The sequence below is a fragment of the Rutidosis leptorrhynchoides genome, chromosome 2 (genome assembly GCF_046630445.1).
Source record: "Rutidosis leptorrhynchoides isolate AG116_Rl617_1_P2 chromosome 2, CSIRO_AGI_Rlap_v1, whole genome shotgun sequence".
Taxonomy (NCBI): domain Eukaryota; kingdom Viridiplantae; phylum Streptophyta; class Magnoliopsida; order Asterales; family Asteraceae; genus Rutidosis; species Rutidosis leptorrhynchoides.
This window is the reverse complement of record NC_092334.1, coordinates 16,907,930-16,923,927: the sequence shown is the minus strand read 5'-3', so window position 1 is coordinate 16,923,927 and position 15,998 is coordinate 16,907,930. Positions and strand designations below refer to the sequence as shown.

General features: G+C 32.4%; 1 protein-coding gene across 3 annotated transcripts; it reads right to left on the bottom strand.

Annotated features, from left to right (window-relative positions):
• Positions 1 to 945: 945 nt before the first annotated feature.
• Positions 946 to 6,738, bottom strand: LOC139890601 (disease resistance protein RPV1-like). Of its 3 annotated transcripts, none has more exons than XR_011773401.1 (8): positions 6,141 to 6,738; positions 4,568 to 5,690; positions 4,210 to 4,275; positions 3,860 to 4,084; positions 3,047 to 3,748; positions 1,781 to 2,363; positions 1,582 to 1,681; positions 946 to 1,380 (listed from the first exon to the last, which is right to left on the bottom strand). XR_011773401.1 is itself a non-coding variant. In XM_071873486.1 (7 exons), exons 1-7 carry the CDS (start codon positions 6,635 to 6,637, stop codon positions 1,632 to 1,634), a joined length of 3,246 nt encoding a protein of 1,081 aa, XP_071729587.1. In that variant the 5' UTR covers positions 6,638 to 6,738; the 3' UTR covers positions 1,396 to 1,631. The 3 variants fall into 3 exon arrangements, 1 of the variants encoding a protein (XP_071729587.1); XR_011773402.1 differs by having other exon boundaries at positions 946 to 1,258; XM_071873486.1 differs by lacking the exon at positions 946 to 1,380 and having other exon boundaries at positions 1,396 to 1,681.
• Between the last annotated feature and the right edge of the window lie 9,260 nt (positions 6,739 to 15,998).

Below are 15,998 nucleotides of genomic sequence, written 5' to 3'. Positions count from 1 at the left end.
ATAATTCGCTGATAATACAACTATTGACGCCCTTGATCCTTTTATCGCTAGTTCAATTTCATGGCTTATTTTTTCACCTCTTTTGACCTCTTCGTTGTCTCTGAAAGTATGAACTCCTGCTCGCGTTAATGCATCGTAAAGATGATCTGTGAAAGAGTGACGAGTATCTTCGCCTCTAAAGCTTAGAAATACATCATAACTGTAAACAGTTTCAATAACTGAAGCCATAATGTGAGAGGAAGAACTAGATGCCATTCAAATAGATCTATGAGTTTGGAAATTGGGAGATGAGAATTAAGGTCTTGGTCTCTTTATAATACTATTAAGAGCAGTCAATTGCTACTCATGCTACTCACTTCCACCGAAATTTCTAAATATCTAAAAGGAGACCCCACAATCCACGATTGTCAGAAAAAATTATTCTGTAAATATATAAATATAAATACAAATACAAACAAACGATAACGGTTCTTGTATTATAAGTGTGTTGTTGACTAATTATTTACAAGTTTATAAACTTTTAGGAAATATATTCATACATACATGAAGTACTGAAAGATCAATAAACAATATCTATGTTGTATAATTTATAGTATACTTTATACAGTAAAAGAGTAAGTAACTATTTGAGCTAAATACATAATAATAATAATAATAATAATAATGAATATGAAAATATTAAAAGCAAAGATTCAAGCACTTCAGAAAACCAAGGAAAGGTTCAAATTTAATTCAAAGGACCGGTGTAAAGTTCAAGCCACAGAATTGTTTTCTTTTTCACTTAACCTGTCAATATGAAGAAAAAAAAAATGAAAATTTATAGAAGACAGAGAAAGGAGGCCCTTAACAAACAGAGTCATGTGCAAACAACAATCAATTCAAATAGAAGTAAACAGCCAGTGTTTACGACTGAAGTTGATCTCGAGCAAAGTTGCTTTCAATAGTATTTTTACTACTACAATGTGGATGCAAATATGCTACTTGGTACAATAACATGACTTGTAAAGACCACGGTACAGAATTTGCATACCATGTGAAATTAAGCATTACTAGTTGAAATCAAAGATATGTTATAGGGGTATGAAAAGCTGAAGCTTATGACTATCATACTACTCAAACAGAGCTCCAACAGGACACTTACACGATTACTTGGTACCCTTTGCTCATTAACAGAATGTTGTCTTCAACTTTTACACTCTTCCACTATTCATCGATTCAGGAACGTAATAACATTATATCTTCTTGAAGATTCTTAGAACTGTAAAGCTAAATCGAGGAGATAAAAAATAAACATTGGGAGGCCAACAGCAACCATTATCTGTCTTGTAAAATTCTAGGATCTTTGGGTCTTGATGGCTGCAAATCGGTAGTGACGAAAATCTGTTAAGAAACATGATGTCTAAAGTTAGCTACCATTTGTGGTATTACACCTAATGCCTTTATAAACTACACATATCAAGAATGTCAAAATAACACGTCTACAAGTTACTGAAACCCATGAGAAAATAAACTGTCAACACTACAAAAAACTCTACTACTACGCATGTACATACATGATATACATCTATCACATATTAATACCTGTTTAGGACCATGGATATCTCTCTTATAGATGTTCCCAGATCTGAAAATTATGGCGGATCCTTCCGAGATGGACCGGTTTTTCTCCATCCTTGTATCTCTGTTAAATACAAATGAATAACTTTATGTGAAGCAGAATATCAATTTAATAACACTACAAAAAATCTTTAGAAAATAAAAAATAAAATAATAATCTTACCTGTATAGTCAACTTTATTACCAAATGAATTCCTAAACCAACTGGGAATTGGTCCATCAAACTCTATTGACTTGAAGAAATCACGGCGAGAGAGATAATACGTTTCTGGACTCAGCTTAAACGCAGAGAGATCATCCCTTCGTGTAATATTTTGCCAGGTGTCCTCCATCTTATCCTCGTCAGCATACACAATGCTGACACCACATTCGTGTACCTCCGATCCATTCTCCACAACAATACACACATTGACATTATCGCCAACATCGACTAACTTTTCAATTGTCCAATAGCTTAACCAAATAGCAACTTCATCAAATCCAGGTTTGCCAAAGACCGTAGGGTTGTAAATCCAATCACAGCCCGTGGTTATGTTACTGATTTTAGCGAATACCGGCATCACATGTTTCTCGTCACTGGATAATGTATATTTAAACATGATATTTAATCCTTTGAGCATTTGATTCTTGGCATGTGAAGGCACGTTAAAGGATAAGGATGAAGAATGTGACATGTACTCATAACTTAGGTTCGGATCATTTATGTCTGGCAGAAATGTGCTCGTTATTCCAAATTCGTATAGCATCTGTGTTACACAAGTAACAGAAGTCAGTGATCAGTAAAAAAATAGAAGTCAATCATTTTAACTGTACAACAACACTGAAAAACTGAAGTAGTCAAGTTCATTTTGTCGTCAATTTAGTAGTGGTATTTATATACAGCTCGTTGGTTTGTTTCAAACAGCTCCGAAACCAGTGGCGGAACCAGAAATTTTTTCCACCGGGGGCAAAAGAATAATTTAAAGCGTAGTAACTTTTTTTTGGCAAAATGTGGAGGCTTTTGGGCAAAAATATGGAGGTTTTTGGGCAAAATTTGAAGGTTTTGGGGGCAAAATATGGAGACTTTTGGGCAAAAAAAGAAAAGATCCACCAATGGCAAAATAAAAAAATCTAAAAGTTTTGCATTAAAAATTTTAAATCCACTGGGGGCAGGTGCCCCCCTCTGCCCCTATGTAGTTTCGCCTGTGTCCGGAACCAGAACTGAGAACAAACTGCGTTTCATTACGAATATCTAATCTGAAATTAACCGAACGTCAATTTTATATTTATAGTTTTCAAAATAAGAAAGCCCAATTTGTATTCAGTAACCCATGTAATGGGTCAGATCTTGACACAATTATTGCATCATATGTCATGCAAATGAATATGACCAAGTGACAGGTGTTTCTCATTGTACTCGTGCGTGTGTTTTAAGATAAGAAGAAAGAACCTGGATATAGCAACTTCGGCCTACTGTGAGCTGATTATCACCAATCAGGTGCATCTCGTAATGTTGATATCGTTTAAGCCATCTCATATGTCCTAAATCTATTTCATCAATTTTCACAATCGGTACCAATTTTAATAGACCTTCAATTTCCAAGAGATTAGTGCAACCTTCGTAATCGATCTCTTGCAATGTGAACCGATGTGATTGAAAAGTTACTTTCTCCAATGACTTACAACAAGTAATAAACAACTCTTCTAATGTACTTGGGAGACACTCAATGCACTTGAGTTTCAAGCAAAAGCTTAAGTCAAGTACACGAAGATTATTTAGATGATTGTAATCGGGTAGATTTTCAAATAGACTATTGCCTAGATTCAAATACTGCAATAATGATTGATCATGCAAACTCAAGAGATAATTGGTGCGCTCAAGATTGCAGTTTCTTAGCAAGAGCCTTTCTAATGAATGTGGAAATGAAATGAGTGGCTGTTGACCAAAATCTGAGGCTTTTAACAGGTGTTCGCATCCTGTCATATTTAATTGAGAAAGTTTCTTAAGTTCTCCAATGGTTTCAGAAACACGAACCAAACTATAACAGTTCCAAAGAATCAAAGTCTCAAGATTAGGAAGACGAGAGATATTATGAATTTCTGCTAAACTGTGGGAGTCTTTGAAGTTCAGTATCTTCAGTTGTCTAATAACCTGTTTAAAAAGTTGAAAATAATAATAGTGATTACATAGCATTCCACATAACTTAGAACTTAGAACTTAAAAGCAATTGGAAAAAGGACGTAACTAAAAGTAAAAACCAACCATGGGAGGTTCGAATAGCCTCAGCTTGCTATAACTCATGTCGATTGCTACCAAATTCCCCAAAAATATCTCAGAGGGTAGAGTTTCTAGATGAAATCCATGCCAGCAAAGCCATCTTAAATCTTCCGGAAAATCGTCATAGGATCCAAAGAATTCAACATAGTTGAGCTGGAGCAACTTTAGGTTATCCATATTTGCAAGTGAATCTGCATCAAAGGCTTCTTTCTACAGATTTAGAGAAACGTAAATTACTTGGTATGTGTAATAAAATAGAGTTATGATAAAATTATTGAAAATTATCGAGTTTTTATTTGATATAAGGCACTAATTTCAGTTGTTCCGGCAATTACCATGATATTCTCCTCTTCCCTCACCATTCGCATGTCAAGTGCTAGACCTTCTATAGTTTCAGAACCCTAAAAAAGAAAAACAAGACAATGTTAGTTCTAATACATTGGAAGTAACATATATAATATGGGTGCAATTTCGACCCGCTCACTTATTAATGGGCCCATTTTGGTTGTTTTTCATTCTAACAAGACAGATATTTATATAACAGTTTTGATGCATTAACTATTTATAAACATTTTAACACGATGGGCAAGAAATTTTCCAGATCAATCAACCTGAACCGTAACTACCTACATAAGAGTACCTGTTTTTACACATACCTACAAAATTTGCAACTTATAATAAGTGATATATTACCTTTCCTAGTTTTAATAGAGTGTAAGAGTCCTCATTGGACCAGACTCTACTACGTTTTGCAGGATTTGAGGGTGATTCTTGAAACACCATCATTCTTGCCATCTCTATAAACAATCCATGCATCATCAGCTTTTTGTTTGGTGAAACGGTAAGAAGGCATCGATTAACTAGAGTTACAATTCCAGCTGTTGCACAGTAATCAGGCTCCAATATCTTGACCACATAATCTTCATCCTCTCCAATAAAGAAACAGGCAATATGCAAAAATAACTCTCTGTAAGTCATAAATGGCAAGTACTCATAGCTCATTCTGAGTATACCTTGTATTCTGGGAACAGGTTCTTTTTCTAATATATTCAATGCATTTATCCAATAGTCCATGTTGTTTCTTTTTCGCGAGTCTCTAGCATTAACAAATAAAGAACCCAACAATTTAAGAGCCAATGGATTTCCTAAACAATATTGTGATGCTTTTAACGCGAGACCCTTGAAACCTTCCAAGGGAGTTTTGGATCCAAAGGCATACCAACTGAAAAGCTCTAACGATTCATGTTCATTCAGTAACTCGAGCTTGTGCTCTTTACACCTAAGATATGTATATACAAACCATGATTGTATAGTTGGTAGCCTGCTTGTTATAATAATTTTGCTTTCTATATTTATCTTTTCCATTCCAAGTAAAGCTTCTAGGTGCTCCTTTTTATCAATGTCATCAAGAACAATAAGCACCTTTTTCTTTTGTAAGGCCTTCTCAATCTGAACTTTGTATGAAACAACATCATGTTCATTTTTCTTGTCCCCCAAAATGTCTGCAAGAAGTTGTTCTTGTAATGCACACAAACCGTAGGATTGTTCACAGATCTTTCCAATGTCTTCAATAAAACTGGTGCTTTGAAACTTACGCAAGTTATAATCATAGATGTATTTAGCAAGTGTTGTCTTCCCGCTTCCTTCCACGCCATAAATTGCAAGAACTTCAGCATCTTGCTTATCTTTTAACCATAAATTAATATCTTCTGCTCGAGCGTCCATTCCAGTTAGATGTGGTGGACTAGAAACTAATTTGAGACGTAGCTTATGACCAACTGTGTTAACAATATCTGCTATAAATTTGGTTTCAGGCCTGAAAAAACGTAAGTGACAAAATGAGCATGCTCAGAAAACACACATTAATGTTGATGTATATTAAAAGAATCTTTCTAACGACATCCCTAAGGGCGGTCATTGACACGCATAAAATCATTGTAAATACCAATTAACTTAATATATTCTTTTTGTTCACATGTGTTAAATTCACAACACCTACCAATCACTGAAAATGGTATCGTCGTATATATTAGCTCTACATCAATTAAAGGGTACAAAAAAGTAATGTTTCTGTATTTCGTCTATTCAATGTGATTATCAGTCAAATTTTGAATTTCAGATGCTATTTTGGCACCCAAATTCTAGCATTTCAACAATTTAACACTGATAATCATCATATCAATTAGCCTACATACATGCTTAAATCAAATAACATACTTTCATATCATTTTACTCAATCCATCAATCAAAAAATAAAAATACTTACCCAGAAAGAATCATGGCACTCAGATTAGCAACATCAGTAAGTGCCGCCTTCCACCGTTCCACCTTACGCTCCGCCCAATTCACATTTTTTTGAAACCCTAACCTATCAACATTCAACTGAAAACTATTCTTCTGTTTCCTAACATCAACCAGATCAACATGATAAAATATTGGTATAACTATATGATAATACTTCTTCCTTCTTTCCATAATTAGCAAAAGTTCATCAAGACAGGATACCGAATTTGCATAATTTTTTGATATCACAACAATTGAAGCCCTAGATGCTGTAATTACTTTCTCAATTTCAGGATTCAGATAATCTAATTCGTTAATTGAATCGAAGTCGCTTCTGAATGTTTTGATACCTGCAGTTACTAACGCTTCGTATAGATGATCCGTGAACGAGTATCGAGTATCTTGACCTCTAAAACTTAGAAACACGTCATATTTGTTGTTAGGATTTGTAGTAGTGATTGAACTTGAGGAAGAAGCCATGAGAGAAGGAGATTGAAGATCGGAAAAGAAGAAGGTTTTGAACGGATTGGAAATTTAGGGCTTTTGTTCGATAAGATTTAGATAGAAAGTGGAATTGAAATTGAAGTTGAAGTTGTGGTTGTGTGCAAGCAATTTCTTTCGTCAACTCTCGTATTATCTTTTTCATTTCGTGTAAGACCACTCTATGACGGTGACACATCAGCGCCACATCAGCACATCTCTCGTCCTTCATCCCATAACATACAAAGACTAAACGCTAACATTCATGACGCACTGTGGAAATTTTTTTTACTTATTTAAAAAAAAATTAAACATTGCATTTATTATAAAAACAAATACAAATAAAAATACGAAATATAAAATTACAACAATTTAAAACATATAAATACTTAAAATAAAAACAACATTTTATTTTATTAAAAAACACACGGAGTACAATAAACTGAAATTAAAACACACGGAGTACAATACATTGAAATTAAAACAATAAACTCTAATCACGCTGCGGGAACTTGCTCGAGTACTTTCTCGCTATGTCACTCCTAGCTCGCATCAACAACTCGTACTGCTCGGGTGGAATGTCGGAAGACACCGGTTGAGAAAGAAGCTTCAAACTTTCCAACATTACAGTAGTGTCGACTTGCTCTTCCAACTTTCTAGACCTTTTCTCAGCCTCCTCTCTTATCGCCCTCATCGTCTCTTGCGTCGCGGTTGATGAATTATAAACCGCATCCCTAGCATCATCAGTTGAACAACGAGATGCCGCATCCGACGATGTAGAACTCCTTTGACTCTTTGCTCGACCTGGTGGACGGCGGAGTGATGGACCTCGAAATAAATTCTCCAAATTGAGGCGTTTGAGGTGCGTTATATTGTTGACTTTGGTAGTGGGGATTGTTAAGGTAATGTGGTATGGAAAAAGGATTCACGGCCCAATTGTTGAGTTGATGATATTGATTCGGCACATACGGGGGTCCCCTTATTGGAGTAGAAGACGGGCCTCCCATTGAACTTGGACTTTCATATTGTTGATGGAGGTTTTGTTGAGTTTGATGAAGCGTGATTTGAAGTACCGTATTCCATTCATCTTCCATGTACTCTAGTGATACCAGTTGTTTTTGTTTTGGTTGTTTTGGTTGTTTTGGTTTTCGGTTTTGAGTTTTTTTGCTTGAAGACATGTTTGAGAGTGTGAAGTTTGAGTGTTGAAATTTGATGAAATTGATTGTTGAAGTTTGAAGAGTTTGAGTGTTGAAATATGATTAAACTGAGTGTATATAATGAGGTGGGAGGTGAAAAAAAAATAAAAAAAAAATAGCCAAACGGCTAGTTTAGAAAAATCAAAAAAAAATAGCCGTTAACGTTCAAAACTTCCGTGCTTCATTATATCATCGCATGAAAAAATGAATGGCGGTCGTTGACTGGCGGATCCATGACGAAATGCTAATATCGCCTCCGTTGAACGGCGGGCTCCAACGACAGTTCACCGACGAACCGTTAAGAGTCCTCTAATTGTAGCGGGGGTATAAATTTCACAAAGTAACAGCCAAATTTTATCAAAAAATAAAAAATAAAAACCAATCATTTTAAAAGTGTCATTCTTATTTCTTGAAAGTTGATAATCAGACACTCATTTTTTATTTTATTTTTTTGAACAGCAATAAGATGATTTTTATTAATGAAACAAAAGTACAAACAGGTTGCAAAAACAACCCATAACCCATTACATCACATATACATTCTTACAGACTCGAAAACAATGGAACAATCTAGAATGCTGAGATAGCAAACACGCCTAAGCGATGGAAAGATAATGATGTGGATTCGATAGCCATGAGCACCAATCGATTTTCGGGCCTTTTAATCTCTTTGAAATCCAATCGAAGCTTAGTATTTGGATCTCATTTACCAACGAAGGAACACATAAACTCTTATTTTTAAAAACCTTTGAGTTGCGATTTTTCCAAATAAGAAATTCACATGTCCACTCAACCACTTGCCATATCTTTGCCCCGATCTCCGACATATTTTGGTTTACAGAGCCTGCAAATGTTTCGGACACTCATTTTTTATACATACACACTTAAGTTATCATTACACCTTTACTTATAATAATAGAGAACTCCCTAAACATACTTAAGGATATAATTATAAGTTTATGGTAAAAAATATGTATGAATCAAAACTGGGTTTGTGAATATAACCTCTCTTTTATTTCTTAAGCAAATGATATACTCACAAAAACGGTCAACATTTACCAAGAATTGACCACTTTTTTAATAATTAAATTAAACATTTATTTAAACATAATTTGTTAGTTAGCATTATTTTTAGTCTTTTATACTTACTATGTGTCATAAAAGGAAAAGAGTTCACGGCATAATTTATATATGTCTCAAATTAAATGTTTTTTATTAGAAATAACACTAGAAAATCATTTAAAATACCGAATCAATTAGAGAATAAAACTGCATTGTTCTTAGCTATCGAATCCATTGTATATATTGTCAACTTTAACTGTAGTAGTTATTATTCACCGTTCATATAATGAATTATTTGCTTTTGAAACAAAAGTCATTAAAACTTCAATTATACCCTTTGATGGGTAGGTGTTTTGTTGGTGAGTTGTTTATGTTGATACAATGGAATTGAAATGGAAGAAGCGAGTGTAAAAATAAATTTGCTATTTGATCATACGTGTTGTAGTATGCAGGAGAATTATAAATCCACTATTTTACCTTCTTTGGAGAAGAGCTCTACATGATTATATTAAAGATAAAGATTAGAAGTGTTTACTTCCTTTTTGCATGTAGTCTAAAAAAATCTTATTAACTTCATTTTTCATCAATCATAAATTTTCTTTCTCTAAAATAATCTTTTTTGATTGGTTAAAATACAAATTGAACATTTAAAATGAGACCTATTAAGATAGAAACATGAACACTTGTAACGGAAGAGGGACTAATATTTTTATTTCATAAGGTAGATGCAAATGTAAGGTTATTCTACAAGCAAATTCAACTAGTTTATATTTTCATCACTAAACGAAATTTGTCACCAAACTAGCTTCTTTAGCTTATGAAAACACAATCGTAACAGTTACTCCGTATTACATACTGCATAAACAAATAATTGTACTTAATAATTTCTCAAATCCATCTCAGTACAGATCATTGTAACAACGTATGTCATATACGAGACTATTTTTCAAATCGATTTCTAAAATACGTGAAATTAGTAAAACGAGACTATTTTTCAAATCGATTTCTCAAAGGTATAGATATTAAGAAAGCTACGATTGCGTCGTCAGCAACAACGTATGTCAAAATCATCAATTGTAATACCATACATCACTCATGTGATATTGGAGAAATGATAGTGTTTTTATTCTCGGATTGCGAAAGGATTGTCTACATCTCACCTCCCCATACATCAACGTCAATCTATTAGTATTAAGTTTTGTTGTGACATAATAGACTGCTAAGATCACTATATATATATATATATATATATATATATATATATATATATATATATATATATATATATATATAAACTAGATTTTTGAGCCCGTACGTTGCACGGGTGTGTAAGAAACCGTGCAAAAATGTAATTTGCAGTTTATGTAAATAACGTTACTAAAAAAATAGGAAAAATATAAGAATTATTTAAGAGCCCGTGGTATTGACAAATTTTAAAAATTCTTTTGAGTTTAAGAGCCCGTGGTGTTCACAAATTTTAAAAATTTCTTTTGAGTTTAAGAGCTCGTGATGTTAACGAATTTTAAAAGTTCTTTTGAGTGTAAAAGCATGTAGTGTTGGCAAATTTTAACAATGTTGACAAAGTTTATGACGCATACAACTTCTTTTTTCAAAAAAATCGTTTTGAGTTTAAGAGCCCATGATGTTGACGAATTTCAAAAGTTCTTTTGAGTTTAAGACCCGTGGTGTTGATAAATTTTAAAAGTGATTTTAGATGGTATTAGTAACTTAATCTCTACAGTTTTCTTTCTCATCATTAATATCTTTTTAATATATAAATTATATACTACGTAATATTTAGAGTACATTGAAAATCTTTCATGGAACGTAACAGTAGTAAACTATAAGTTATATAATTTTACAATTACTTTTTTAATATAAATATATAACCTGCGAGTTTAATTTTAGAAAAGTTGTTAGTTATTTCAGCAAAATAATGGTACTCGGGGGAGTCGTCATGTATAATTAATATTATAATGGTTATATTTTGTGTTCATAAAATATTTTAAGGACTTAAAGTGTAAATTCAAATCACTTCCATATTTATTGCTAAAAATAAATGTTTTGTTTGGTAGTGCATCTAAGCTCCGTTTCGAATAAAATTTATTGCGTTTTGTTCGTAAAATTATTTCGAGTTAAAAGGTGATGGCGATGGAACCTAACTCACGACGAACATAAAGATAAATCCGTTAAAAAAATTTGGTAGGTTTTGTTTGGTGTATTTGTATTAATTACTATATATATAGTAATAGTAATTAATTAAATAATAACCAAAAGTAAACAAAACGGATCATGAACATTCCTTTTCCTTTAAAGATTGTAATACGTAAGTTTATATTTTATTTTATACGGCGTATATAGTAATAACATAATATATATATATATATATATATATATATATATATATATATATATATATATATATATATATATATATATATATATATATATATATATATATATATATATGTATACGTATAAGTGCAATAAATTCTTAATATATAAATAAATCGATATAATAATTTAATAATATATATAATATAGATATATAGATATAATATATAGATACAAATATCCTAAAATAACTTTCAACCACGAGGCTCGAAAACTTTTTCTTTTATATATATACATATACATACATATATATATATATATATATATATATATATATATATATATATATATATAGGGGCAGGATCAATTGAGAAGTAACCAATCGGGGGGAAGCGGGGGGAAGAAAAAAAAATTCGTTTTTTTTGAATTTTTTTTTCCGACATCAAGATCACACGAAAATATGAACATTTAGAAGAGACACTTCGTGATGAATGTTATTATTTAGGCGGGAAAACGATCGACAAAAATAACATTCAAGATAATATTGTTCGTGAAGAATATGAACGTTTTTTTTCCATGTTTTATGAAGTAAAATTTAGCCCGATTTAGAGTTTAGGGTTTGGTGTTTTGGGTTTATGGAATAAACCCAAAACACCAAACCCTAAACCCTAAACCCTAAACTCTAAACCGTTCGTGTTAAAAACTCAATCTAAATCCTAAATCTAAACCCTAAATCTAAACCCTAAACCCTAAATTTCTAAACCCTAATATCTAAACCCTATAAACCCTAATATCTAAACCCTAATATCTAAACCCCAATAGTTAAAACCTCAAAATACGCTCGAAAAACACGATAATTGTTATATATTACTTCTTCGAGCGTTTTTCCGCCAAAATAAAAACATTTATCACAAAGTGTCTCTACTAAATGTTCATATTTTCATCTCATCTATAATGTTCGTGAACAAAGTTTTTTCAAAAAACGAAAAAAAAAAAAGTTTTTGCTTCCCCCGAATGGTTACTTCCCTCTTGATCCTACCAATATATATATATATATATATATATATATATATATATATATATATATATATATATATATATATATATATATAAATGAATTATTACGGTTTTATTACATAGGTTTTATTTATAAAAGTGAAGTATAATTTGTGTCTGTTCAGCTGCACACTTCTGTGCGAGGACACCTCTGTGTAAGTGGAGTGTAACACAATTGATTAACACTAATCAGGAAATAGACCGATCGATCGATTTATGATTTGATTGTTGGATGACACTCCGTATTTGATTAGAGTGTGTAGAGCTGCTTACCTATAAGGAAGTACTCCGCAGTTAATTAGTGTAGGATTTATTGTCTGATTTTCAAATCGACATGAAAGAAGGAAAACATAGTGGAGGAAGGAAAATCTTGCAAATTAAGAATCTGAATTCACAATCATATATGCTTGTGTTCTAACCCTTCATGAGAAACACAGGTGATGACAAATTATTATTTGACATTATTGTTGTTTAATTTGGTTTGATACGGAGTATTAATTCTAGGGTTTTGATCAGGTTTTAAATTTGGGGATTGGGGCTGCAGCTGGTGTGGTGATGGGAATGTTTTTTTTTTTTTTTTTTACGAGGTACCCTACTACTAACGGGCACATCGGCCCCCCGCAGCAGGTAAACCCAGGGTAAACGGCAAGTCAACCCTCCACCGCTACCAGGTAAAGCATCCTTAGGCTATTGGTCTCTTAAGTTCGCCCCAAGCGTTTGAAGTGCCTTGAAGGAAATCGAACCCGTGACTTCACCTTCATTGAAAGTGTTGGTGGCCATCCAAGCTATGTCTGGATGGTTATGGTGATGGGAATGTTAATAACAATGGAGAGATTGAAATGGAAGACACGAGTAAAAAGGTATATGGACTGTTTTACCCTCGCGTGTCTAGCACACGGATTTCATGAAATAATTTAATTTAATGGTCTTAGTATTTGTCAATGATATATTTTTACTAAATAAATTATGAAAATTGCACAATTTGAATTCAGAAGTGTAGTATTCTTCCCATTCTTGATATTCAAACATTAATAAATTATCATAATGTATAATGTATAATGTATTATGTATTTATGTATTATTTCTTGATTAAAAAAATGAGATTGATCAACTAATCACAATGTTGCTTTCAAAATATTCCATCCAGTTTTCCTAAATGACTTAATCAACCGGGAATCTTTATTATTTTAGATTTTTATCCTTACGTAGATATCCATGGCGGTGGCCTAGTGGGGTATATTTTAGTATCTCAAAATTTTTCGTTGACTATGGGCACACCTACTTCATTGTTGTTTGTATGAGACAGAAGCATATGAATGTTACAAACACATATTATATAATGACATAGGGCATCGTAAGTGACGTTATACAACAACAACAACAATATCCAATCCAACGAAAGTGGGGTATGAGGGAGGTGAGTGTAGACAATCATTCCTCGTACCCTAGATTAGAAGGAAGTCACTACTCCACCCGCGGGTATAGAACCCGCGCCTAGATAAGGTCGTCCATCCCTCTACTCTAGCGCAAAAGAGATTGCTTCCTAAAGGACCTCCGGCCCGAAGAGCTCATAAGAACGAAATAGAGAGGGCAAATGATACGTACCTGTACGAGTAATGAGCGCCTAGCAAGAAGCAACCATACACAGTAACCATAAAGGGGACACATATAGCAATAATGCACAACAGTAGGGCAAAGAGCATGAATAAAATAGTGCACATAACCATTTAATTTCAGGTAGACATACAGACAAACAAAATATATATATATATATATATATATATATATATATATATATATATATATATATATATATATATATATATATATATACCCACTCACACAGACCCACCCATCGATATATATATACCACACGTAAGTGATGTAGGATTAATGTGCAAGGTACAACATATAACTATATGACCAACCTCATTTGAGCCTTCGGGGTCACACACATATACACCGAGACGTCAAATAAAATATATATATGATGTATATATATTACTCAAGTAACAAAATAGTAAATCGAAATTAATTCATTTACTATTCATGTGAATAGTAAATGAAATGAAATTAATTAATTTACTATTCACATGAAAATGACATGATTGAAATTATTAATTATAAGTTTCATAAACTACCCCTAAAGTATTTGAGAAATACGACTTTTTAAAATATAGCATTGTATTTGAAAATGATCTTGATTTCTTTTGATTTGCTTTTTGCTATCAAACAAACGAATCTTGATTTCTTTTGATTTACTTTATGCTACCAAACAAATGGGATATATTATATATTCATATATGTGTATCATATTACGAAGTAATTTTTGAATCATTCTAATGCTTTCGATGAACTAAAAGGAAAAACACATATTACATATTTTGGGTTCATAATATTAATCAAAGGTTGATTGATTATTACTTGGGTTTGGACTAGCATCCATTGACGTTGTTTGAAGTGTAGTGTGGACTATCCAAAGAGACGGTCATATTTTTGATCGTAGGTTTCTCTCCTTCAATCAGGTTCTTCAAGAAAGGTTTCTCTCCTTCAATCAGTTTCTTCAAGAAAGGTATATCGTTTACTCATCTTATGATTTATATTCTTGACAATTATTATGGTGTAACTGGATTTTTGGGATCGTTAATCATGTGCATGTTTCATTAAATAAGTGAAAATTTAATCTTGTTAAATTTTGTTCATAAAATAATAAAAGATTATTATTTTAACTATCCGCTGCGTTAATCTGTTTTGGTAAAAGTACACACGATTTTCCAACAGTGGTATCAGAGCCGCTTTTACACCATCTTAATTGTCGCGTGATTTTCTTTAAATTTAGCTTTGTGGTGAATTGGTAAAAGTCGAAACCTTTTTGGTTTTTAAAGTCAACGCGGTTGATTTAGACTTAACCTCATGACGCACAAATATGATTGAAAGAATATCACTATTTTAAATTGTAGATTTAATTGTTATGGCTTGAATATTTATTATAATTGTTGATTGTTATATTCCATGGTTATACACATGCATTGTAACCATGGACAAGCCATATATAGGTTTTAATAATGTAGTTATTAAAATTGTGATTGCATACATAGCCCGTAATGCCCCGACCTATGTGATTGTTGTGATTGTTGATTACGGCAATATTATATCATGTTGATTATTTATTTTATTAGAAAGGCCATTTTGAAGCCAAAGTTGTATTGTATTTATTTTTCATTTTCATAGTATTGTATTTCAGTTTATTTTAATTTGTAAAAGTACTAGTTTAGTTGTATTTTCAAATTTAAATAAATGTAACAAGATGAAAATTGAAGATAAAGATGCAACACGAAGTTTGACTTAGAAGATGGCGAACAGGTCAAGTTGACAACGATGGCGTTTGTCAAGTTTTCACTTGATTCTTGAATTAAGTGGGAGCTACGATATTACCCTTAGTTTGACCTCTTGATCCCATGTCGGCTCATGGGATTAAGCATAGGATTTTTTGGGCTAGGCTATGTGTGTGTGATGCATGGTTGTGTTTTATTTTACGCATTTATATTTAATGGTTGATTATAATATATGCTAAATGTTTTTGATGAAAACATTAAATAAAACCGGTAACGAGTTTCAAATATTAAAATTGATGATTTTAAAAGGTTAAATTCTAACGAGTTTAAAGTTAAATAATTTTGAGACTCAAATTATATATATATGTTTTTTGATGA

Excerpts from the sequence above, each read along its gene's own strand:
- LOC139890601 (XM_071873486.1), bottom strand. The coding sequence starts at position 6,637 with ATGGCTTCTTCCTCAAGTTCAATCACTACTACAAATCCTAACAACAAA. Across the intron at positions 4,276-4,567 it reads CTCTATTAAAACTAGGAAAG|GGTTCTGAAACTATAGAAGG; the intron begins GTAATATATCAC and ends TTTCTTTTTTAG. Across the intron at positions 2,364-3,046 it reads GCCGAAGTTGCTATATCCAG|ATGCTATACGAATTTGGAAT; the intron begins GTTCTTTCTTCT and ends TGTGTAACACAG.